Genomic DNA, 27,598 nt, shown 5'->3' on the forward strand with positions numbered 1-27,598 from the left:
GGAGGCTCAGGGGTGACCTCATTGCTGGCTACAACTACCTGAAGGAAGGTTGTAGCCAGGTAGGGGTTGCTCTCTTCTCCCAGGCAAGCAGCAACAGAACAAGGGGACACAGTCTCAAGTTGTGCCGGGGGAAGTATAGGCTGGATGTTAGGAGGAAGTTGTTGGCAGAGAGAGTGATTGGCATTGGAATGGGCTGCCCAGGGAGGTGGTGGAGGCACCATCCCTGGAGGTCTTCAAGAAGAGACTGGATGAGGCACTTGGTGCCATGGTCTAGTTGACTGGCTAGGGCTGGGAGATAGGTTGGATTGGATGATCTTGGAGGTCTCTTCCAACCTGGTTGATTCTATGATTCTATGTGTAATTTTTGTGGTTATATTCTATTACTGCTAGCCATCTTGTGCCACAGAATAGTCAAATTATTTCTAATACTACTATACAGGACTCTTGTATTTCCCTCATCAAATTCTATTGGAAAATCTCACTTTGTAAATATAATTCTTGTGTTCTTCTAGTAGCTATTAATATTTGTTTTCTCTATCAGTACATATGGCAGCATCTTCTAAAGACTCAGTATGTGGGCAGTCAACCTATCTTCCCATTATAAGTTATCAAACACAAAAAAACCCCATGCTCTATTTTTAAAGTATTATAATCATTCATTTTCTGCTCATTACATTTTCTCTATCTATGAAACTGCAGCATAGTCATTTTTTTCACTTTCCTGTGGGCTGGTGATTGTCACCCTTGGATTTGTGGATGTTTTTTCAAGATGGGAATCAACCTAGAGAAAAAGGACAAGTATTGTTAACTTCATTGGGAAATAAAGAGTTCATTTCAATACAGTGGTAGCACTTCATTCTAAATTTTACATAAGGTATTCTTGATGTGAAAAAAATGTTTTCTGAGAGCAATCACATTAACATTTCCTTTTACCTTATACATTTTCTAAATGAGAAAGCACTTAAATTAGCATTTCCCTCCCAGTTCTCCCATCAAACATCCAGCTTACCCACATACCCATTTCAAGTGAAAGCTCACTCACTTTCTGTGCTTTCATGAACAATTTCAGCTTTTCTAAAACTAAAAATCAATACATCCAGCACAGAATAAATTCAAGGCCCACTGAGCTGTCACTTGGTGCTCTTAACTGAAAAATGTCTGTCATACAGAAGCAGAAGCAAGTCCAGTTGCAAGGTGCAAGAAATGATTCCCAGTGGCACAGGAGTCTGTTTTTCAGCAGCCTATCAGCAGGAAACATGCAGCAAGTTGTTCTGCTTCTGACACTGAAGAATCCCACTTTTCCCCAGCAAACAAAAGACTTTGTTTCAACCATTTCGTTTGTTGGTCGATTCACCTGAGTCAGGGTAGTCCACTTCCTTCTTCTGGGCTGCATGCCTCCATCTAAGCCAGTAGCAGGTTACCATGTCTCCTAAATTTACAGTATGTTTGCTTTTAAACTGACTAAACGCCCTTGCTTTGAGAATCTTGTTCACCACTACTGTCTTTTCCAACTTCTAGGAAAGGGAGATCAAACTTCCACAAAGCAATGGCAAGAGCCTTTTATGAAATGCAGTTTTGCAGCTTCCATTATAGCCTACCCATCAAAATAACGAGGCATTGTGGTCATATCATCACACCCTTCTCCTTTGTCCTAAAGGACAATATAGTGTGGAAGTATATAATGGTTATTATGCTTTTCTGGAAATTGCAGTAATTTTTTAATTGGCTTTTTTAATTATTTCAAAATCCATCATAGCCAGGAAAGCAGGAGATGCAGATTGATCACACAGTGAGAAACAATTGCTTTCTCAGTTGGAGGGCATATAGCATAATTTCTGATGTAAATGATCTATGTGAGCAGTAAACAGCTTTTCTACAAATTGAAGTTCTCATGAGGGCTCTCAGGACCTTATCAGAGGTGAGCTTCTTAGAAACTAGCTAAGAGCCCGAAGGCTGAGATGGATGAGGAACAATAACTTCAGAACAACAAACTGAAAGAACAAGCATTTACCTGGTTCTGACTGTCAGGGTCCTCTTTTGTTTCTTCTTCAGGCTGAAGACCACTTTGGTAGTTGAAGCGCTGCATTCCCTCACCATTTTCTTCATTTTTCTTGCCATTTAAATGGGAATGTTTCTCTTCCTCTGCGTGGTCAACATTCTCTGTTTCTTGAGTTTCATCTTCATCATTCTCCTTTAATTTTATCTTGTTTTCTTCCACTTCACTGTTAACGTTTTCCCCATTTTCCTCTGCATTCACATCTAGGTATTCTTCCTTTCCATTATATGCCTCTTCTCCCCTGTCATCTTCCTCTTCTGCATTTTCTTCCTCATCTACAATTTCTGCTGGTCTCTGGTGAAAAAGCAGCAGCATTATGAGGTATTTTAAATCAGAATGCTCTATGCAATCCTGAAATGTGACAGCCATTACTAGGGAATAAGTATGCTCATTTGAGGTTTGTCTAAATGGACAGAAAATTATGTTCCTGTACAAAGACTCCATAATGCAGTCTTATTCTACATAAAAAGTGTTAGTGAGATGTAAATAAATTACACTGGGTTAATCAGATTGACTATATTTAAAACTACTGGAATGAGGTAAATTTAATTACTACAGCAACAGCTATTTCAGGTTCTTCAAAGTTCTGGAATTTAGCATGTACTTGTTTATAAAATCCTGTCACAATAAAAAGTAGTACATCACTAATCCACAAACTGTTCTTCAGGAAGCTTTCTACCTATTGACCAGGCTATACCATGCCAGTTTGCCCTGCTGTGTAGCCTGCCCTCTTTGCATTCACAGAAAAGTGGCAAGAGAGATCAGACAAATGTACTGGTCACTTTAGTAACTTCATTACCCTTCCCAAAGACCCCTGTGTAGGGTGGCATGATTAAGATCTGACATTTAACAATTACTTTTTCCTACACAGTTGGATCCACATCAGGGGGAACAGGATATTGTCCAATATTGAAGAAGAGTAAGCAGAAACTCTGTATGTGTAGATAAAGCTGCTAGCAACATAATTTCATGACATCCTGTAAGACTAATTCACATACTAACTAGCTTTTGTCCTTTGTCTTCTTGTTTCACCTTTGAAGATTCACTTGACTATTCAGTGAGCCAATACTCCCACTGCCAAGTTGACTTAAGTACTTGTGCTGAGGTTTGAATGAAAATAACGAGGAAAAAAATTCCCTCAGAAGTGACAGGGTGTCTGCCTCCCACACAAAAGCTCATCTAAAAAAGCCTTATCTTTAAAGCAAACCAGCTCAGCACAACAGATTCTCAATCAAAAGTCTTTGCAATTTTACTATCATTAGCAGCTCTTTTACGCAGGCAGCTGTGTGCTACAGACATGTAAGTCACATCTAAAATTCTCTTTCCCTCACTAATCTTAACATTTCAAAAGAATTCCCTCATTATCTTCAAAATATTAGTAAGATCTAGTTCAGCAATATCAACAATTCATTAAAGGCTCTTGAAGAAACAACTTGCTTTCGTTTTGATATCTAAGCAGCAACATAAGATCATTTTATTATGCCAGTGCACAATACTGCATTGACACAGCTCCAAACAGAACAAGTTATTGCATTGTAATAGTCCACAGAATGACAAATTGCTAGAAATAGGACATGGTTACCTGACCAGATAAATAATGACTCAATAAGTAATTTTCAAAGTACAGTACTCTGTGTGGCTTTTATCCAAGTTTTCCTGACTCACTTTCATCTGCTAACATCAAACTGGCCTTACTGCTACTACAATAAAAATTAAACAAGCCAAGTTTTCACAAACACCTTCAAAGAACATACTATCCAAAGCAAACGAGCCAACTTTGGTAACCTCAGAGAATTGTTTCAGCTGGAAAAGAACTCTAAGATTAAGTCCAATCTCTAGCATATAAGGACAGCAACAAAACTGCAGATCCGCAAATTCTCAGAAGTGACCTGCTAGTCTTACATAGGTGATCTACTAATTTATTTTCAGTGTGCTAAGGAAATCAACAGGTCTGGATTCTGAATAAAACCAGAGGAGGGCAGGACAAATTAAATGCACCAGACATCAAGAGCTAAAAATACGTGGGTTTGGTTTTGCTTAATGACGCTTGCCTGCAACATTACAAACACTGAGTGAAGAAAGGACAAGAAAAGAAATAAATCCAGACTTTCTTGGTTAACTGTTGTAGTCATCCCAGATATCACTATTTACACTTTTTTGTTGCTTCCTGATAGTGGGTACAATCAGAAGAAAATATCTACCCTTGCCTAAACTGCTCTAGTATGGTGGCTTAACCTGGGCAGAAGATGTGTAGACTTTAGGGTGCATCCTAATGCATAATCTCTTACTGATTTCATTGCTGTGGAAGCAATCTTTGACATAAAAGCACAATGGATGTTTAAAAGGCAGCATCCTAAGGTGCTGTCATGACTAGAATCTTTAGATCTCATCTGTCTACAATAGGTGTTGATACAATTTTTTTTAAGTGTTAAAACTGTGCAACACAGATGATAAACACAGCATTACTGAACTGTACCCAGAAACTCACTGGAAGCTCAGAAGGAACAGGCACGAAATAACAATTCACATTTCAACTAATATCATTTGACTAGTCAAGCTCAATTGCCTGAAAGATACTACTACAAAACAAGATCAGTAATGCAAATCCATCAGTGCAAGTATAATGCTTTTATATTAAGTGAAAATTTCAAGCTACCCAAGCATATTACTATAACAGCTATTACTACTGCAGACAAAAGTTAAAAGTCATGTTTACATCTAGTAATTGGAAAGCAAAATGCATTCTTTGCATACATTAGAAGGGACATTTTCAACAAGCTAAAATCAACACTGATCCAGAGGAAAAGATCTATCATGAGGTAATTTAAAAGGTAAGATAGAAGCCTCTACGTGCACAGTCACAGGTCTTGAAGACCTCAAGGGACGGTGACTCCACCACCTCCCTGGGCAGCCCATTCCAATGTCAATCACTCTCTCTGGCAACAACTTCCTCCTAACATCCAGCCTAGACCTCCCCCAGCACAACTTGAGACTGTGTCCCCCTGTTCTATTGCTGGTTGCCTGGCAGAAGAGACCAACCCCACCTGGGGGGCTACAACCTCCCTTCAGGTAGTTGTAGCCAGCAATGAGGTCACCCCTGAGCCTCCTCTTCTCCAGACTAAACACCCCCAGCTCCCTCAGCCTCTCCTCACAGGGTCTGTGTTCCAGGTCCTTCACCTGCCTTGTCGCCCTTCTCTGGACACGTTCCAGTACCTCAACATCTCAGCAAAAAGAGGAGTGTTTAAAAAAGAAAGATATATTCTAATTACATTAATCATGATATCATTCCTTAAGATCTACATTACCAAATGCCATCATCATTCAAAAGCAGTAAGTCAGGAAATCTTCAGATATTGAAGCATTTGGCTTCTTTTCCTTTAGGGATACTAATGTAACCTCTCAGAGGGTTGGGATATAACTGATATTAGAATACTGAAAAGTGCAGTATCACAAATCAGTTAAGGTGGAAATTCCTTTGTACTATTAATGTAAAACATAATTTTGCTTTACTGAAGCTATTTGGAAATGTTTACTTGGCTAATGGTCAGAACAGACAAAAAAATGAGATAGACAATGAAAATCTTTATGGTTGCAAGTACTGGCTTGAATACACCTCACAGACGCAGCATCAGGAACACTTAACTTTGATTGCATCAAACCTCTCCAGAACAGAGCTATGCCTGCTCTTACCCAGTCAGGAATGTTTTGTAGCAGCACTGCACAGATTCCAACAGCAAAACATTTTGTTCCTGAACCAGACAGGGTTGCTAAGTGACAGCAGCCCTCTTCTCTTGCACATCATTTACAAAACCCAGGCTCTTAAAAACAAGCAAATGAATAGTTAAGGGTTCATCAGTCTTACATTTCCCACATAGCAAATGTGCTGTACCTGAAGGTGAAAAGGTCTTTATCCCCACAACATTTAAACACCAACTTTTTAATGAGTTGGATGAGTTCTAATTTGTTGGGGTTTTGTTTTCCTTTTACATCAACAAATGCAGTGCCTGAGTCCTAATTTTTCATAAGTAACTATGTAGTCTGAAGAGTAGAAAAAACAGATTTTCAAACTCCATCCCTTGATCTCATTGTGTGGTAACTGGATACATACATAATACTTCAAGCACAAAATAACTGTGCCAGTTTAAGCCTAGCTGGGATATTTTGGTGAGAAGAATTAGATTATAGGCTACGAAAAGGAAACAGTGGTGATATCTACTTCACTTATAGGCTTGCTGAGATGTATAAAAACAAGAACACAAACATAGATAGAGTCTCTCTCTCTGGACTTTGGGCTGCATTTCTCTCTCTAACTTGCTGCCTGGCTAATCCTTCTGCTTCCTAACCCCCCTGGCTGACCCTCCAAACTCACCTTGAACATAAGGCAAAGTCTGGGGTAAAGTAGAGTGGTGGGGACAAGGTGGAAGGGTGGTTGGGAGCCCCTCCTGGGGACTCAGGTTTCTGGAAGGGCTGTTGTGTTTCTGCATTTTAACTTGTGTGTTTCTATATATATTGTAGATACCTGTTTGTATATTGTGCTGAGCTGCAAATAGAAAGCTTCATGCAATTTCCAGATCAGCTGAGCCTAGTCTGGGTGATTTCTCTTAAGTGTGGGGGGGCAGGTAACAGCCAAACCATCACAATAACCTTGGCAGAGAAGAAAACATCTGATCAGATCCAGAGTCAACAGCATTTTCCTTCATCTATTTCACTGACAATCATGTCTAGTTTTTCTGTAACATTTTCTATGTGTACATTAAAATTTGCCTAAACTTCACACCTCACAAGACATTATGATCTATCAAGCTTCTTGAAGACCAGAAGTTTGGTAAGCATTAAAAAAGAAGTCCTACTACAGCTGCAAAAATACAGAAATGTGGGGGTTTCCCAGAAACAGACTCTTCAACAGTGAATGGAAAATACCCTAAAGGAGTTTGAGAGATCATCTGCTCTAGGACTGATAGACTTTTTTCAAGACAGGTGCACACAGAGAGACAAAAGGTTTTTCAAAGTGATATCAACACTACTTTTACAAGAAAATGGCCTTTGCAGGCATTGCCCTGAAGAAGTGAAAGCCCTTGAACAGCTGACCAGTTTAAAGATCAGAACCTGATGCTATAGCTTCAGAAACCACAGTCATTCAATGCTGCAACTGAGGAAAGACGTCGCTTTTCATTCTAAGCTGCAATCTGCAGAGTAGGTTTCCCTATCTCACACAATTAAGAAATTAAGTGTAAATCAGTGGAGCTGAAAGAAGATCATGCAGGGGAAAATCTTATCTGCTGGCTTTTCAGCACTCAAAATCCATAAGGCTTAAATTGCAGCTGCATATTCTGCAGTGAAATTTGAGCAGAAGAAATTCTGCATGGATTCTTTCCAAGTGCCATTCTGAAATGCAAAAATGTTTCCTCCTGAAAACTTCTAGGAATGTCTCTTTGAGCAGGCAACCTATTTTAATGCTGAATCAATGTAAACTTTAACATTTTGCCTTCAGCAATAGGGAAGATGAATATTTTGTTCACTGAGGTGAATCTTTAGTCTCTAAAGCAAAATACATACTCTGTAATGAAAACTGAAAATTGAAAGGTGCAAATTTTCTGCTACTGATAATACACTCCAGACAGAGCACCAAAGGGAGCAACATGATCTCACATTACAGCCCAGGAAATGGGGAATAATGAGTGGCATCAGGACTGCATTAATCACTGGGCATGTCTGTAATAATGGAAAGCAAGTGGCTAGAGAAAGAGCTAAGGCTGTGAACATATATAAACCCCCCCCAGATCAGTGCCTGCCAGACAAATTTATCACTCAATGATTTTTACAAATAAACACAGAAAAAGACAGGCAGATGAGGATGATGAATCTGGAAGGGAAAAACCAAAACACAACAGATTCATTCTACACCACTTACATCTTAATAGTCAGTATCAGATACCCCACGGCAAAGCAGACTGGCAAAACAATATGCCTGAATTCCATGTAGGAATCATGAACTGGACAACTTCATATCTCATAATTCTCACGCTTACACCACCTCCCAAGGGCTCAGTGTGGGAGAAGAACAACCATGCTCATGGGAATGGATAAATAAATGCAAACATGCAGTGTTATTTCAACACTGTTACTACCAACTGCTGTCTTTGTATATCAGAACTTATATAAAATTAACAAAAAATAGTAGTTTGTCCTGAAAGCTTTTACAAGTCAGATTTTTTCTATCTCAGAAAGACTTCATTTCAATATATTTATCAGTAAACTCAAAGTAACACAATTATCATATATAAGAAACCTGTATTGTTTTGCTGCCTCCCTACCAAGAACTACAACAAAATTACTTGGTTTCCTTGCTATTTGCACACTTAATTACCAGTTTATACAATAATTTTCTATTGTTTTCCTGCCTCCCTACCAAGAACTACAACAAAAATACTTGGTTTCCTTGCTATTTGCATACTTAATTACCAGTTTATACAATAATTTTCTATTGTTTTACTGCCTCCCTACCAAGAACTGCACTAAAATCACCTTGTTTCCTTGTTATTTGCACAATTGATTTCATAGTTTGCCATCAGTTCCCACAGATGTTGACACAGTGATGTAAACAACCAGTCTAAAGTAAGTCTGCATGTGAAAGGAAGAAACTATTCATTTAGCATTTGGGAGCTGAAGTCTTGGTACAGAACATAGAACAGACAGATCTGGTTTGGTTTTAGGCAAAACACTGATTTTTCTTCCTTGACATTCAATTAAAACTGTCAGTTAGTTGGGAGGAAAGCAAATCCTGCTCTTTCAGTGTATTCTCAACTGGCAGACAGCATTTTACAGAAGAGGACATAAGCAGGTGTCTAGCCAGTATTACATTAAGTTTAGTTAATGGCTAATCTGGCATTTGTTCAACTGTGTACTTCAAATGGCAAGAGAGAGAAGGTGCATAAAAAGAAAACACAGTAAAGCTCTATCCTCACTATCTCATTTATGTGGCTGACGGAAATGATAGCTTATCAGAAGTGTCAGCATCCTAGTGAAAGCTGCCATGTAAATATTTATGCATTATGCTAGATAGTCAAGCCCTGGCTGGCTGTCCTTTTCCATATTTCTAGCAATAACAGAAACTGCAATTCAGATAAGAAAAAGCTATAAAGCTTTAGATGACAGACTTTAAAGTTATGTAAAATGGTCATTAATAACAACCTGAACATGTTAAATGCTAAACACTTCCAAGGTCTGAGTAACCTCAGCCATCTGAGAATAAAAAGAACTCGGTGCTACCCAGAAGGAACTGGCTTCTGGCCAGATTACCTAAGAAACTATACATCAAATGTTAAAATTATAAACCAAACACAGCTTGAGTTGCAGTAAATGTTGGTGGTTTGTCTTTTTTGAAAGGATGAAAATCAAATTGTTAATAGTGTGCATGATTCATTTTCATTCTTACCCCCCCACATACACCCTCTTTGAGTTCCTCATCCAGGTAGCAACATCTGTTGGTTGCAACTGAAGAATATTCCCATTTGAGACAATGTGTGGGCCTTGGTACATAAGCTTGGAAGTACTAAGTTCCCACTGTTACCAGCTTCCAAAACATTGAATGCCTGCTGGCAGCTCTATCAAACACAGCACCTACTGCTGCCAAGTACAGAAGTGGTAGGAAAGAATTAACTATTCTCCCATCTCTAGTGATTCTCCCTCATCTTCTGGCTCAGGCAAACTGGTGAGACATATGGCAAAATGGACAGCTGCTGTCTGCACTGTATGATCTCCATGGAGAAGTTAGGCAGCCAATTCTGGGGCTCTTGCATTTCACATGAATTGCAGTCAACCTAAAAACTAAGACCTGACAACCCAATTTACACTGTTAAATACTTTACCAAGAAAAATTCTTCACACACCTTCAGAGGCCAGTAAACAAACAGGCTAACAATTTCTCCCTTTGATTGTTTACACTGTCAAGACCAGGGCAGGATATCTTTCAGGGCATCATAAGAAACAGAGATTAAGATGACAGGTGGCATGTTCTTTCCCAGTATCAGCGATATCAGTACAACCCAACAGATCCTAATTACCTCAGCACCTCTCAAAGACAACCGCATTTAACAGGGCTAGTGAGCCCAATGCTGTTTAGTACATAAGTCTCTGAAGCTGGGGTGGGTACTTGCTCTGAAAAGACACAGCTGTAGCATTCTTTATATCAGGCTGGGAGGTGATCTGCTGGAGAGATCAGCCCTGTGGAGAGGGACCTGTGGGTCCTGATGGATAACAAGTTATCCATGGCACACCGATGTGCCCTTGTGGCCAAGAAGGCCAATGGGATCCTGGGGTGTATTAGGAAGAGTATGTCCAGCAGATCAGGGGATGTTCTCCTCCCACTCTACTCTGCTCTGGTGAGGTCCCATCTTGAATACTGTGTTCAGTTTTGGGCTCCCCAGTTTAAGAGGGACGGGGATCTGCTGGAGAGGGTCCAGCAGAGAGACACAAGGATGATTAGGGGACTGGAGGGCATGGCTGATGAGGAGAGGCTGAGGGACCTGGGGCTTTTTAGTCTGGAGAAGACTGACAGAGGATTTAATAAATGTCTATAAATATCTGAGGGCTGAGTGTCAGGAGGGGGGGGACAGGCTCTGCTCACTGCTCCCTGGGATAGGACAAGGAGCAATGGGTGTAAGTTGCAGCAAAAGAGGTTCCACCTCAACACAAGGGGAAACTTCATTACTGTAAGGGTCACAGAGCACTGGCACAGGCTCCCCAGAGAGGTTGTGGAGTCTCCTTCTCTGGAGACTTTCAAGGCCTGTCTGGATGTGTTCCTCTGTGACCTGAGCTAGATTATGGTCCTGCTCTGGCAGGGAGGTTGGACTCAATGATCTCTTTGGGTCCCTTCCACCCCCTGACATCCTGTAATCCTGTGAAACCAGGACAATCATGGTCTTGCCTCTTCCAATCAACTGATTCACATAACCTCAAGGACAGTACCTATAAAATAGCAGAGCAACACTTCTTCCCATAAAAGTGAATACATGACTGAGAATTATCCTTCTTAGAAACAGCAGCTTAAAATAAAAAGGAGAGAACTAGGGTTTTTTTTTGATGGCATGGTGCCATTCTTTAACAAAAACCACATAGGAAGCTGCAGCTATAGCCATGTTGATGTACACATTAATAAGACAGGCAGAAACTAATACACAAAGTATAAGGTTATCAAACTTCTGTTTTCCCCTCAGGCATTTGTTAGAAGGAGAACACAACATATATATGCCTAGTGTTCTCTTACTCAATACAAATGCATTGAAGAGAAAGCACCAAATTAAATAGCAAGCATTAAAAAAAATCAAAGCTTACTTTAAAAAATGATGATGATTATAGGACTGAAGTAATCAAAGATGGACAAATACAGAATCACAGAAGTTATGTTAGAAGAAACCTCTATAACAGTGGTCTCCAAACTGGTTTGATTGCACATCTCTACCATTAAAAACTACTTGAGCACAACCCCCCAGAATGCTTCTTTATGTATTTATTTATAAATTATATCTGACATTTTATTCCTGTACTCTAATGGATTGTCTTTCATTTACCCTGAGCTCTGCAACTTCCACTTTGAAGATAGCTGCTCCAGAGATCACAGAATCACATAATTGTCAGAGTTGGGAGTGACCTCAAAGATCACCAAGTTCCAACTCTCCTGCCACAGTCAGGGACACCCCACACTAGATCAGATCACTAACCTGGAAGTAAAAATAGTTTGTTAGAGACCCTGATTGGTCTAGTTTTAAATATCACCAAAGACAGAGATTCCCCAGTCGATTTGGACAGGAAAGTGCTTACACTTCTCATTGCTGAAACCATTTTTCTTATGTCCAATCAGAATTTTCCTTGCTGCAAGTTTTGACCATCACCTCATCCTTTTGCTGTACAACACAGAGAAAAGCCTGGCTCTGTATTCTTCTCTGTTACTCCATCTGTAGCTGAAGAGAACATTTTGATCTGCTTCCTCTTGCTTAGCCTTTTAAGATAAAACAACCAGCTCCCTAAGCTTCTCCTTGTATCATAAGCTGTAGTTCACTGAACTCCTGTTTGAGATAGTGAAGCACCAATGACTCAGCAGCAGCTTGCTAGTCACAGGAGCTGCATGGCCCTATCTGCAATTCTTCCCTGGCCTACCTGTGCCAAGACTTTCCAAAACATGATTACTGTGTTCCAACTGCCCTACTTCATATTTTTTTTTTATCAAACTTCATGAGTTGGCCCAAACTTCATGAGTCAGCCCATTCCTTCAAGCTCTTGAGATTGCTCTGAAAGGCAGCTCTGCATATAAGCTGACAGTCTGGCTTTACTACTGGCCTGTATTCCATGCCATCATCCATATTACTGATGAACATATTAAAAAATATCAGATCCAGTATCAAACCCTGAGGACCACCATCCATAATGGAGTGTCAGTTAAATCTCAACCAACTGATCTTTAAGATCCACTGGACCAGCCAGCTTTTCACCTTCCTTGTAGCCTGCAGATACAGTTCCTCCCCATATCTAGCATGCTTCTTTCAGTTTGTCCTACTAATATGGAAGTCTATGTTGAAAGCAAGATCAATGACAATAACTGCTTTCCCTTCATCCAGAGAGCAAGTCAGATCCAGCCACTGAAGCAAAGAGGTTGGCTAAGCACGATCTGCCACAGTAAATCCACATAGATTATTTCCAATAACATGCACATTTCCATTACTCAGCAAGCTTCAGCTTTGCCAATTCCATCCCAGCATGCCCAGGCAATCTCTCTGTACTACTCCCTAACAGTCCATCCCCTCTTCTACCTACCACACTCTGCTTCTTCCAGTACAAGGTCAGGAGTCTTCTGTCCAAACCAAGCTCATGTTATGCCTCCTTGTTTTCTTGCACATGAAGTTAATTCTTGCACTTTGAAGATGTCCTTGGAGATCAACTAGATCTCTTGTGCTCTTCTGCACTTTAGGGCACTGCCACTATCACACCCCCTATATTCACAAGTAGAAAATCCAGCAGAATGGCTCTCCTAACCATGTATCCCATTGTCTACACCAAAAAGTTCTCTCCAACACACTCCAGAAATCCCCTGGATTGTTTGTGCTCCATTACATTACCCTGGATAATTAAAGAGTATTTAACAACAACTATTTTTTTAACTCTCTCCCATTTGTTTACAATCTCACATTAACAATTGTTCCTCAGCATTGAGCTGACCCCTGGGAAGTCATAAAAAATGCCCATAAGAATCCTTTATGTCGTCAGGATGGATTTTAGCCTTAGGAATCTGTTTGGCAAACTGATTTCTTACACTGAAGCATGGATGAAAAATATTGTCTTGTGGCAGGCCCCAAGCTATTATCAACAGATACTAAAAGCACAATGCATCATCTTAACAACTGGAGACAAAGCTGAACAGGTTGGCAAAGTCCTACAAACATGCAGAACAAAAAGGAGGGCTGGCTTGTCAGAGATTCACTAGGAGAAAAAACAGTTCTTTTATGGCAAATAATTTATGGAATTCTGCTATCCACTGAATTGAAATAAACCTCAACTTACCTGTTTTTAGTTTACATGAATTTGTTTTAAAAAGAAATCAAAGTAAAATAAAGGGGATATAATCTTAAGTTATAAATACCTATTTATTGCACATAAGTCCTGTGATTTAAAAGTTGTCAGCTAAGTACCACCTTGTTCAGAAGAAACTGCTGCCAGCCTGAATAAAAATCAGACAAATCCACACCTGTTTGTAGTTGAGTACTGCAATAATGCTGACTTTGATTCTGTGCCTTAATCCCTTTATGTTGCTCTACCAGGTGTAGATTCTGACAGTAGGGACTGTAAAGGCCCTCAGAGCAGTTCTGAAGCTGATGTAGAGATAACTGATATTTGACACATTAACAAGGAAAGGAAGATTTGCCTATAGCTCCCATAAAATAAGCCATCCCATTGAGCTGTTACAACCATCTTCACAGAATCACACTGTACACTTGAATGAAAATGCAGAAAGCAAAACAACCTGTGAGCCTAAAAGAAAAGCCACTTTAAAGCTCAATCAATACCTGGTCCAGTGGAACTTCTACATGAGTATCTTCATCTTCCTGTACTTCTGCTGCCCCCCACATTTCAGACTCTTCTCTTGCTTTGTAAAGATCTTCATCTACAATGGGAAGAGATACAGAATAGAAAGTGAAGGCCAATTGTGACACTGTGTGGCACAACCACCGAACTGCATTCAATTTGTTTCTGAAAGCAGCTTTCTGAGATGACCACCGTTCCCTCTTCAGCTCTTTCAATGACGTTTTCAATCTCCCATTACTGCCAGCTTGCTTTCCTTTCTTTTTTAAATAAAAAGGAGAGGGGAGGAGAAGGGAAGGAAAAGGAAGGGCAGACTGAATAAAGTTGTAGATCTGAACTTCACTTCTGGCAAAGGTGATGAGTGAATCTGAATTTGATACATACATATCACTTCTATTTCTACAATCAGTGAACCAGGAGAGGAATAAAAGATCAACAGAAACAGCTGAGATGAAAGCTGCTTCCCACTCCTGGGCATGTGCAAGTAGAATTCTAGCTGAAACTCCACATCCACATCAAAAAAATTAGGTAATGATGTTAATGGTTACAATAATATCCAATAATGCAAATATTTTACACTATTTCATGTGAGTAGTTTTCTTCTCCCAAGTGCAGGTAATAACTTCTTCTAAGTTGCTAATACACATCTTTCAGTAAGACCTAACTTGGAAAGTGAAGACAGACACATACAGAAAAGACACAACTTCCAAATGACACACATTTCTGTTCCTCTTCCCCTCAAATTGAAAAAAAAACTCAGAAATTAAAAACACAGGCTACTCCAAATCATCCCCTCTTTCTTCAGCTGCCTAGGAAAGGCATAGTTCTATGCTGATGTGTTCATATCCAACACAGTAAGTGACTACATCAAGAAAAATGAAAAATAAATAGTTATGCTGCTTCAAACTGTCTCTTAATTATTTATCAAATTATGTGACCATGATAATATCAACTGGCCAAGCAAATTGATTTGCATTGCTGGTGGGGGGTGGCCTCTTCTCCCAGGCAACCAGCAAGAGAACAAGGGGACACAGTCTCAAGTTGTGCCAGGGTAGGTATAGGCTGGATATTAGGAAGAAGTTCTTCACAGAGAGAGTGATTGGCATTGGAATGGGCTGCCCAGGGAGGTGGTGGAGTCACCATCCCTGGGGGTCTTCAAGAAAAGACTGGATGAGGCACTTAGTGCCATGGTCTAGTTGATTGGATAGGGCAGGGTGATAGGTTGGAGTGGATGATCTTGGAGGTCTCTTCCAACCTGGTTGATTCTATGATTCTATGATTCTATATGATTCTATGTAACACTGAACCATTCAAAGAAACATTAAGGAGTTAAAATAATGGGGGAAACGCCCAAGATTTAGTGAAGTCCTGAGTCCACTTGCACAAAAGGTCACCACTGACTACTCTGAAGTTAGATTTCCAGTTACTTCCTCACCACAAGAGCCCTGAAAGAGTTTACCATGGGAACAAAATCTGAGGCATACCCTATCACTGTAAATGGCCAACCAGAGAGGAGATACCAGCTCATCCAGATAGCCTTACATGTCTACTGACAGGCCACTGACCAGAGGACCAGCAACAAAAGCCATTCTTACAGTCTGAAACAAAGAGCCAGAAATGGGGAAGTCTGTGGAATATCACAGTGATCTTCCAGAGTGGTACTGGTGGTTGCATCTTAGAGATTTTCTGATGGGTGTGGAAGCTTGAGTACCTGAGCGTCAGTCTTGCTGGAACCTCCTGCCCTACCTACAGATCTATACTGCTGGTCGTCAGGATCACTGCAAGTTGCTACATGACTCTCAGTAGCCAAGGATCTTAATCTTCAGTTGCCTACTCTGTCCTGCCTCTTAACCATATCAGCTATGCTGGTGGCTTTGCTGCCCCTGAGAATACATCTGCTTGAAACAGAGTCCACTGGTCACACAGAGAAACTTTCTAGGTATTTTTTAACTTCTGGCTAATCTCCTGATACCTACAGAACAGACTAAACATCAGTAACAGTGAATTTATAAATGCCTAAGCATTTTGACTAACAATATTTCACCTGACACATTACCAGTTGCCTCAATACACAGATGTTCAGTAAATTGTGCTGTCACTCAGCACCACATGTACAGAAAGCAGCAACTAATTGGGGCATGTATAATGGAGCAAACCTTGGGTGAAGTGCCAAGGTAATTTTCTGTCTGATGCTGTTCAACAGTGCAGCTGGAATGCTTTTGTATACTTGATAAACAAGAGAGTTATGACTTTATTAAATAGTAATGGAGTTATACACTGAACTAACACATAAAATATCTCTATATTTTAAATGATTTAGCATAGCAATTAACAGCTCTTACATAAGCCCCTTCCCTCATCAGCATTAACTATAAAACACTTATTGCAGCACAAATCACAACATTATACAGTATTAATGCATTTCAAATTTCACATTGATTGAAGTTTAGCAGCAGGGATTAAAAAAAAAAATCATTGTAATAATAGGCTGCCCTGAATGTTTTATGTAAATCAGAGGCATTTGCTAACTGCAAGCTCTCTATGTAAGCAAGGAAGTTAATGTGGCTATGAAAAAAAAAAGTTAATGTGACTTGCCACAGAGGCTGAAGCATTAAGTCAAATTAAAAACAAAATGTAAAAACTCTGTGGTGCATTAAATGGAGTAGATTGCTGTGAAGAATAGGGAGAAATGTGTGTTTATGCTTGTGCCTGTCTACGTTATTTTCTTTCGTGTTTTTTGATTTGATTTTTTTTTTCTTTTGGGTGGGTTTTTTTGAGTTGTTTGGTTGGGGTTTTTAGATATAATGCTGACATCTGCAATCCTGTATTTTAAGATGCAATTGGCTTTCTGCTGAGGGCAGTCTTTGACATGAAGGGTTGGCTTGGAAGGAGGATATTGAAGTTCAAGCATTCCACAGTAACAGCTCACCTCCTACGGCATACCTGGCCTTTGTTTCAGGCACACTCTATCCAGATAAGTGACCAGAAAAAAAGCACAATCATAGAATGTTAGGGGCTGGAAGGGACCTCTAGAGATCATCAAGTCCAACCACCCTGCCAAAACAGGAGCACTTAGGACAGGTTGCACAGAAGTGTATCCAGGAGGATTTTGAAAGACTCCAGACAAGAAAACTCCACGACCTCTCTGGGCAGCCTGCTCCAGTGCTCTGTCACCTTCACCATAAAGATGTGTCTCCTTTTGTTGAGGCAGAACCTCCTGTGTTTCAGCTTGTACCCATTCTTCCTTGTCCTATCACTGGGCACCACCTCTCCAACACTGTACCTCAAATATCATCAGCTTCCAGAAGAATATTTGTACTTCTCTTTAAATGGTGACTGTTGTAGAGCACTCCATATATCCATATGTAATTTTGCTCTTGATAACAGAAAAAAATGTGTCATATTTACTACAAAGTATCAGAAGAAAAAAGGGAAGAGAAATGGAAGAATAAAATAAATAAATAAACATTAATTTGAATTTGAATCATATAGCAAAGAAATACATGCAAGCTGACCTAGAATAATGTAATAATAAGGATACACCCCTTCTTAAAACACAAGTGGGGTGGAAAATCACTGAATAGTAGCTTTGTGATGAGAAGCTCAAGGCAACTGCTTCCTGGATTGCCTGAGGAACTAAAAGTCTGTAGATGTTCGCAAGCCTGAAGCTGTCAGTGTGATTCACCTAAAGACTTACAGGAGCATAAGATGGTTTGAGTTTTGTGTTTGGCAAATTAAAAGAGTTCTCACTGGTTTAATATTCATCTCCTCATGAGCAGAGATCCACTGAGAGCAGGAACTGCATCCCATCAAAATTCCATTACATGGCTCTGGATTTCTCATCCTGTATAATTGTCTGAATTTAACCTAGAGAATTCATCTCCCTGACCAACTGTTTGCACAGACCAGCTAGGTCTATCTAGACTTGCAGAACAGCACAGACATTAAACTGCCTATTCCTGCTTCTCCTAGCAGGTCTTCATAGATGGAGGACAAATAAAGGAGCGTAGAAAGAACAGAGAGCTTCCCCCAGCATACACTTCAGCTCAAACAAAAGAACTGTCTGTCTTGAACAGTTTCTCCTGGTTATGCATGACACAAAGCACAGAAAAGCTGAAGTGAGAAACAGGCTGTCACTTCTTCAATAAACTTGGTGAATTCCCAACCATTTCTGTCAGCAGGTGGAGCAGCAATAGCACTAAATAAGGAGAACTAAATATCTCTATATTTGTCAATCAGAGTAACATTTGTCTCTTACTCACTGCCTGCTGAGAGGACAGAGAATCTGCTGCTTCTACTATTCTTTCCTTGTGGCCGTTTGAGCTGATATTCTAGTTCAGACACAGGGGAGAGGTGAACATTCCTGGGATAGGCCATATAATGGCAACAATGGATAAGTTAATATAATTTCATTGGAGCATCAAGAGCTTTATGTCTAGAAGCACAGCTTGTTCTTTCCCCTTGCTGGCTTCTGCTGCTTGAGCTGCACCTGCCTGCTATCTTCCCTGGCTGCTGTTTTGGCTACTGCTGCTTTTGTTGCTTTGCCACCACTTGACCCCTTCCCCATCTTCCTTAAGGTTTTTTTTCCCCCTCTAATAGTTTATTTCTCTTTATACTGTTACACTCAAACTATTAGAAATACAATTTCATCTTTCCCTGACTTTCCAAAAAAATCCATGTTGTGGTGAGTTTATTCTATCGGGGGCGGGATCCACCCTAACCTGGGACATCCCTCGACATGGAAATGAAAGGAAGCAATCAGACACCTCCAATAACCTAAAGCCAGGCTGCCAAAGGCAAATAATTTCTCTCAGCTTGGGAAGAAGAATCCATTTGATCCTAGACACTTCAGAAAATCTGTCGAAACTTTACTTACAAAAATCCATAAGCCAAAAAAAGTAGCATGCAGAAAATCACTGTAATGGCACTATACCTAAAAGTTGCATGGCTTGGCTGTTCTTAACATAAGAGGTCTGCCCAAAGTTTGTCTACTCAGTGGAGAGGTACACACCAGTTCAGTAGTCTGAATGGGACAACAGAACAGAACATACAAGTTTTGAGCTCTGTATAAGGACTTTTGTACTTGCCACATAACAACACAAGTCAATATTGGCATTGGAATGGGCTGCCCAGGGAGGTGGTGGAGTTGCTGTCCCTGGAAGTGTTCAAGCAAAGACTGGATGGGGCACTTAGTGTCATGGTCTAGATGACTGGCTAGGGCTGGGTGACAGGTTGGGCTGGATGATCTTGGAGGTCCTTTCCAACCTGGATGATTCTATGAATGTATCTGTTTAAAACAAAACAAAACAAAAACAAAAGGGAAAAAAACCCAAACAAACAAAAAACCCCATAGCAACAATTCAAGATATGCATGGTGGACACCAGCCTACATGTAAAAAAGCATTTCCCTGCATTCTTTGTGTCTTGTGTAATGATTACAAACCTTTAAAAATGGTATGGCAAGCATGCAAGGTGTGAGGATTTACCATGGTGATTTCAGTCATTCCATGCCAATCAATCTCTCTGTGAAGAACTTCCTCCTAACATCCAGCCTATACCTACTCCGGCACAACTTGAGACTGTGTCCCCTTGTTCTATTGATGGTTGCTTAGGAGAAGAGGCCACCCCCCACCTGGCTACAATGTCCCTTCAGGCAGTTGTAGACACTAATAAGATCAAAAAACTCAAATTGACAAACTTGCTCCTGACTCAAAGTAAATTTACAATTCATGATTCCAGATAGAGGTACAAAATGGTGCTATTGAATAATACATACTGAAGTTTTAGACCACAATGTGTTATTGCAGGCTTACTTATCATAGAATCAACCAGGTTGGAAGAGACCTCCAAGATCATTGACACTTAAATAGCAGTGAGAAGGAATGTCAAATGCTATAACTTCTTTTTTCTGGCAGTCTCAAGTTGTGCCAGGGTAGGTATAGGCTGGATATTAGGAAGAAGTTCTTCACAGAGAGAGTGATTTCCCATTGGAATGGGCTGCCCAGGGAGGTGGTGGAGGCACCGTCCCTGGGGGTCTTCAAGAAAAGACTGGATGAGGCACTTAGTGCCATGGTCTAGTTGATTGGTTAGGGCTGGGTGATAGGTTGGACTAGATGATCTTGGAGGTCTCTTCCAACCTGGTTGATTCTATGATTCTATGATAATAATTGGTCTGTATAAATGACTAATAATGAAAATCAGGCATCTCAGCAAGGCTGCAATATCTATAATGAGGGGATAGCTTTCTGGCCTTTAAAAAAATGGAGAGGAGGGAGAATAAAATAAAATAAATAAAATCACAACATAAAATAAGAAAAACAGTTTCTGAAAAAGGATGTTTACAACTCAATTTCTGAATTGCTGCCATGGTACAGTGAGGCAGAAATTCTGAAAGTGCTGCTGTAAGTTTAGTCCCAGCAGCTATCAGCTAAGGGGAATTTCTGTTTGTGTTATGCCTCCAAGGTCTAGTCATTTTGTTATTCAGAAGCAGGCAGCTAACCAGGGATCCTCAGGGACACCAAGGTGCCCTCTGAGCAATCCTGCTTCTTTTTTTCAGAGCAGAACAGTGGGAAAATGGTCAAAATATGTTTTCTATTATGCTTTTATCAAAAGAATAAAGAAAGAATGACATTAGTTTAACTTCCAAGGTGTACTAAAAATCATATACAACCTCTTGAAAATGAAGCTAGGAGTGTAGTAGTTAGGCATAGAACCATAGAGTCACAGAACTGTTTAGGTTGGAAAATAAGATTATCAACGTCAAGCACAACTAGTTCCACCACTACACCATGTCCCTCAGCACAGTTAGACATCTTTTAGATACCTTCAGAGTTGATGACTCGACCCCTTCCCTGGGCAGCCTAGTTCAATGCATAAAAACCCCTTCTGTGAAGAAATTTCTCCTAGAGTCAACCTAAACCTCCCCTGGTGTAACTTAAGGTTGTTTGCTTTTGTCCTACCACTTTATTACAAAGAGACCCACCTTGCTACAACTTCCTTTCAGGAAGCTGTAGAGAACAATAAGGTCTCCCTCAGCCTCCTTTTCTCCAGGCTAAACAACCCCAGTTCCCTTGTCCACTCCTCATAAGACCTGTGCAGTTTCATTGTTCTTCTATAGATAATCTACAGCACCTAAAAGGCTTTCTTGCAGTGAGGGGTCCCAAACTGGACACAGTATGCAGGGTGCAGCACCACCCGGGCTGAGCACAGAGGGACAATCACTTCCCTAGTGCTGCTGGCCATGCTATTCCTGATGCAAGCCAGGATGCTGTCGGCTGCATTGGCCACCTAAGCACATGCTGGCTCACATTCAGCAAGTTGTTGAACATCCCCAAGTCTTTCCCTACTGGGCAGCTTTTCACCCACTCTCCCCCAAACCTGGGGGGGGTGTTTTGACTCAAGTACAGGACCCAACACTTGGCCTTTTTGAACCTCATACCACTGGCCTTGGCATAGGTGCATTTTTTATGCAGAAGGCATTTCTGCAAATTCATTTAGCCAAAGTAAATGGACAACTGAACAACTATACAAAGAAATACTTATTATTTCACTGTTTTAACTGAAGATCAAATGCCTCTGTGCTACAACAGTGTTTATCTCAGTATTGACCATTACCTTGAAGATGTCCTGTGGAAGCTGTTACTCTTACAGTCTGTTTCACTTTGGTAGAGTTAGCAGAAAAGTGTTGTCTGGACACAGAATCCGCTGGATTCTGGCTTTTTCTCTCTTTCCCTTTGGGAAGCTGAGGTGAGGAACTGTTTTCTCCAGTGTCACTGGACCCAACAGTAGATTTAGACTGCCGATCATTTCCCTGAAAAGAAGTGCATGGAATTATCACTGTGAAAATGACAACGTTCATTTTTACATGTTCAATATTACTTCAACCTTTTAATACTAAGGATTGGTATCAGGTGTTAAAGAAGCATGTTAATTTACAATCAGCACAGTTAAATGATATCTTACACTATAGAGAAAACTGTAACTCTCTTATTGACTTACTATATGATCTGAATGATTAAATGCTCCTCAGTGATACCCAGAAGAAAGTAATATATTTATCATATGGAAACAATGCTTCCTTTGAGGAAAAGGGTACCTTGGTGAATCTATACATGCATGCATAAGATATATAGTTCTATTTCATCTGTGCTTATGTGTGCAAAGTCACAAGATGTAACATACATAATTTGGGAACAATTAATTGCCTCTGTAAGTGAGGCACAGGCATTAATCTAACTCAAAAACAGCTGGAAGAGGATGACAGTCTTTGTGTGGCTGTAACACTGACTGCTAAGTGGGCACTAAGAAAGGCAACTGCCCACACATCACCTCTGAATCACCCTCAAAGATATCAGCCAGTTCCTCTGCTTGCTCTGTGGTGTATGTTGAAAAAAACCTGGTCCTTATTTTTACAGCTTTGATGTATGTATAATCTGGGGTGTATTAGCCAGAGATTTCATTATTTAGACACATTTTTCTTCAACCTAAATCTGCTCACAGTCAACACTGTAAAAACCTGAACTGCATAGAACAGCCTTTAGGGTGCTCTCTGCATTGTTCTAGGTTGACTTTATCCACCGAACACCCTCCTCATTGCATCTCATTAGGAGAGGCTATCAGCCTCCTTTTGGCAGTCTAACTGCACAAGTAATTTCTCCCTAATTTCTCCAGTTCTGTCAAAACACTCCATATAACAGCAAAACATCCATGCAGAAAATCCTATCCATAAGTGGAGTTGTTCTCCTTATCACAGACTTAACTGAGTCACAGAAGACAAATAAATTCCACATCATTGTTTTGCTTAGTATAGCTGCATGAACAGTTTATGCCATCTTAAAACAGTGAAATAATGGAATATTTCTTTGTATAGTTGTTCAGTTGTCCATTTACTTTGGCTAAATGAATTTACAGAAATGCCTTCTGCATAAAAAATGCACCTATGCCAAGGCCAGTGGTATGAGGTTCAAAAAGGCCAAGTGTCAGGTCCTGTACTTGAGTCAAAACACCCCCCCAGGTTTGGAGGAGAGTGGGTGAAAAGCTGCCCAAATGTCATGCTTTCCTTATGCTTTTGATAAAAGCATAATAGAAAACATCTTTTGACCATTTTCCCACTGTTCTGCTATGAAAAAAAGAAGCAGGATTGCTCAGAGAGCACCTTGATGTCCCTGAGGATCCCTGGTTAGCTGCCTGCTTCTGAATAACAAAATGACTAGACCTTGGAGGCATAACACAAACAGAAATTCCCCTTAGCTGATAGCTCTTGTCACCTCACTGGTAAAGTTAAAAGGTAATACTACATAAAGCATTTACATTTCAGAAAATAAGCCCCAAAGAAAATCCCACATCTCTGTAACAAATCCTGCATGCATTATTACACTGTTCTGATTCTTCTAGTTTTCGCATAATCAGTAGAAATCAGTTCTGTTTAAGATACCTTACTTAAATACTACCCAGCTTTTACCATCTAATCTACCATTTAGCTACCAATACCATTGAATCCACCACTTATCCTTTCTCTGTCAAGAGAAATGAGGGCATGGCAACATTTCAGGCTCTTCTTTTTCAAACTACAGATCATTACTCCCAAGCAGTAATAGTAAAAAACTGTAGATATCAAATTGAAGTAAACAATTGCATGATTTATACCAGTTCAAGTACTGCATTAGGTATTTAAAAGCAGCAGTACATATTAATGTCTCATTGGCACTTCTTATTACTGTATGTTGTAATCTCAGTGGAATAAAAGTGAGTATCAAATAATTTTCTGTACATATCATCATTTAATAGCAGAGGAAGCAATAAGTTAATCCTGTTAATGAGTTCTTTCTTGTAAATGCTAGAATTGCTAATCTCACATTTTCAAAACAAACACCACTTGAAAATACATTTTTTACTGAGGTTGTATTTTCTACTAAATTTCAACAGAATGGAACAGAGATTTGTCTATTTTACTGATGCTTTTATTTAGTGGTTCCAGGGAGGGTTGTTTTGTAAACAGTGAATGGACACAAACGACCACCACAATTGTAATGACTGACTGCAAGTCTGACTCTATGCTCTATTGTACTTGTACAATAAACTACACTTGTACAGACTTGGTGGAAACAGATCTATGCTGCCCTGGGATTGGTTTACACCCACAGTGGACTCACTCTGTATACATATATATAGCTATAGAGGCTACGAAGCAGCAGAAGCTCAAGTTCTGTATTTAATGTTTAGCTAGGTCAAAACACACCAGATAGGAAACTGTTTTAGGGCCTTATTCAGATTGAACATGCAGAAACACCATCTTCTGCAAGGTGTTTTGTAAAAAGGTCTATGTTTTCCCTTAAGTGTATAACTTGAATAAATAAATAAATACAAAAATATACAAAGATAGTTAACAAGGTTGATAAGAAAGACCTCAAAGTGACAGTTGATTTTTGCTATGAAAGGTTTCACAAAAAATAAAGCAGCTACTATTGCACTAATAGTTTATCAGATTCTTTTGTCCAATTGACACTGCAAGCAACTGCAGATTCATCAGGCTTTAATAATAATACCACCAGGTGGCTGTGGATTTTCTCACTTCAGATTAAATTAAAACCCAAAGGACAGGGATTTTCCATCTGCTGGAATTTAACTAAATTAGAAGCAAACTTATTATAGCACTTGATACTTACACTGCCTTTGGACTTTCGAGATCCCACAATAGGAGGTAGTACAGAGGTTTTGGAACTGCAGAAATAAGCCATATCTTAGAATTATGTATGCTGTCAATATGACAGATGCTACATATCTACAACCAAGTCAGCTAACAAGAAGTTGGCTATGGCAACAGAGTTAATGGCTTTACTGATTATGCATGTTTACTAAGAATCACTCACTTCTGTTCCCTAGACTATATTTAAACACATAACCATTTATTCAAGCAAATGCATTAGATTTCTTCAGAATGTATCATTTATATACTGAAAATCTGCAGAGCAGTATGCAGTGAATTACCATAGGAAAGAACTTTACAATTACTATAAACAAATGTTCAAGCAATTTCAACAGAACTGTTTACAACAATTGATGAACACAACTTTTCACCATCCTTAAACTCATCTGCTGCAAATGCTGCTTCCCAAAATATTGTCCAGTTTGTCATATTGTCAACAGGTGCTCACTTATATATATATATTTATGTATATAAATTATGCCTGAGTTTATATCCAGAATATAGGACAAATTCCCTACAGTACATCACTTAGGGAGAAAAGGTTTCTTTTCTTTATTAATTACAATAAAATAGCTCTTAATTTTTGTGCTTTCCAAAGATATTGAAAGACCAAGTTTCTTCTTACAGACATCTTGTTTAGGACTCTATTATGTGATAATTCTAGCCTACAGGACACAGACCCAAGCATAAAGCATTCTTAAGGGAGTAGATAATCCACAAAACACTACCAATCAAGAGAAGATCTGAACTGCAGCTAATCCTATTCAGCTGCACACATTTGTATCCCAGGAAAAAAAAGACAACCAAGCAATCAAATTAAGACAAGTCAAAATAATCCTTTTGTCTTACATTAATTACATGATGTATGATTGATGACATGTTAATAAGGTAAAATAGTCTTCTGAATTTCCTTGTTCTTTTGGTTTTGCATCTCCATTTTCTCAGAAGTTGTCAATAAATGTTTGCATCCATCCCTCCATTGTGCTTGGAATTATCATTTTGTACTATACTGATGGTACTTTGCAAACATATTGACACACACAAACACAAGAGAGGTACAGAACTTACCCTGGTGGCCTTCTCATTGTAGATTTGCTAAAGAGCAGATCACCATATGGCAACTTCTTAAACTTTTCTCTACCCACTGCAACATAAATCTGCCCATTCTCCAAGTCTGATCCATTCTGAAGAAGCTTTCCATCTAAAGTATAAAGTCTGAAAACCAAGAAAATGCTTAATACAGCACACCTTGACACTGAGGTTAGATACATTAAGATCTCTGAAAACAACATTAATCTGCATTCACTAATGCATGCTGAATTTTCAGATACAAAACCAAACAAAGTACAAGGGATGCTATACAATGATCAGTCACTACACTAAGAAGAAAGACAAGTCAGAAGTAACTAATGACCTAAATCATAGCTTATATAAAACTAATGAGTTATGAAGCACTATAACAGATTTAAAACATAATTCATAAAATGAAATTAATTGCTTTGTCTTTAATCCCTTTCCCCTGATAGTTTGGAAAGGATCTGTTCCATGAGTTCTTGTCTCCCAGCACCAGTGGTCGTAAAGGACTTCCCCTAATACCAGCCTAGTTCCAGCAAACCCCAGCAATTAATGTGTAACTTATTAAAGAACAATGATCACTTTACTAATGCATTGAGTATGTATTCCTAGCATTTTAAGGAAAAGAAAATGAAAAATGGGTTAATAGCAAACCAGAAAAAGCAAAACATTAAATAACTCAAAATTATATGTACATCATCTTAAAGGATTACAGCTAAGCTCTGAAGGCAGCTTCACAAAAGCATTCTTAGCTATGTACATAATGATTTATGCTTTCATGTACATCATTTGGTTTCACCAGGGAGTAACATTAGATAATGAGAATAAAAGGTGATAGGGTTTTAAATTGTTAAGCAACTTGAGAGCAAAAAGGATTAATATGTTGTAAATGGTTGTTACTTTGCTCACTTCTGGGTTACATCCAGAAAGCTGTACCATGAGTGTAGGTTTACTCTACTGCAAGTAAGAGTGCTAAGTAGCCAGACAACAGGAGCAGGGAAACACAGGGCTGAGAGGAAAAATTAGATGAGAGCTAATAGTCAACAGATATAATTACCTTAATCTTTTATGTCCAGGGATTAATCAGATGAACTGAAGCACTACCTTATCTTCACTGATTTGAGAAGCATTTTGCAAGCTTTGCCTCAGACATTGCGTAAGCTGTGAAGAATGATTTTCCACAAAGGGCCCTTTCCCATCTGAGGAACATATTCCTGTAATGTGCACTGCGTGGGGCAATGCTGGAATGCCAACAATTTGCCTGCACACACCCTGGCAGCCTACTTAGCTGCAATGTTTCTCGTGGAAACTGCATATGTAATTTTGCTTTAAAACTTAAAACAACTACAAAATCCTATTTTAGAGATAATATTTTGCATTGCAAAAGCCTTAAGGGACTGAAACTTACTTATCCAAGAGGTCACCTCTTATACCTGGGATACCAAAACCAACTCATACTAGCTGAGATACTGGAACTTGCAAACTCCCAAGTACAGGCTTAGGAGGTTGGACTGGATGAGTATAAAGTACATCCTAGTCATAGCTAAAGTCCTCCAGAGAATCTATAATCTTTTCCTTTAAATTGTTTGACCCAAGGAATTTAAAGAACTATCAACATTAAAACATGACTGCACATTCCAAACATCGTCACCAGCTTTACCACACCTATTTGACTCTAACATGTAACTTAA

At 39.5% G+C, this 27,598-nt stretch overlaps 1 protein-coding gene across 1 annotated transcript in view; it reads right to left on the reverse strand.

Annotated features, from left to right (window-relative positions):
- Positions 1 to 308: 308 nt before the first annotated feature.
- DCDC2 (doublecortin domain containing 2) overlaps positions 309 to 27,598 on the reverse strand; it is a 43,425-nt gene continuing 16,135 nt past the window's right edge. Inside the window, exons 5-10 of the mRNA XM_064161078.1 lie at positions 25,902 to 26,048; positions 24,793 to 24,847; positions 21,743 to 21,938; positions 14,113 to 14,210; positions 2,012 to 2,350; positions 309 to 781 (exon numbers count right to left, since the gene is read on the reverse strand). Of these exons, the coding sequence (XP_064017148.1) occupies positions 686 to 781; positions 2,012 to 2,350; positions 14,113 to 14,210; positions 21,743 to 21,938; positions 24,793 to 24,847; positions 25,902 to 26,048 (931 nt within the window). The 3' untranslated portion in view covers positions 309 to 685. The remainder of the gene's footprint in view (positions 782 to 2,011; positions 2,351 to 14,112; positions 14,211 to 21,742; positions 21,939 to 24,792; positions 24,848 to 25,901; positions 26,049 to 27,598) is intronic.

The sequence above is a fragment of the Pogoniulus pusillus genome, chromosome 21 (genome assembly GCF_015220805.1).
Source record: "Pogoniulus pusillus isolate bPogPus1 chromosome 21, bPogPus1.pri, whole genome shotgun sequence".
Taxonomy (NCBI): Eukaryota; Metazoa; Chordata; class Aves; order Piciformes; family Lybiidae; genus Pogoniulus; species Pogoniulus pusillus.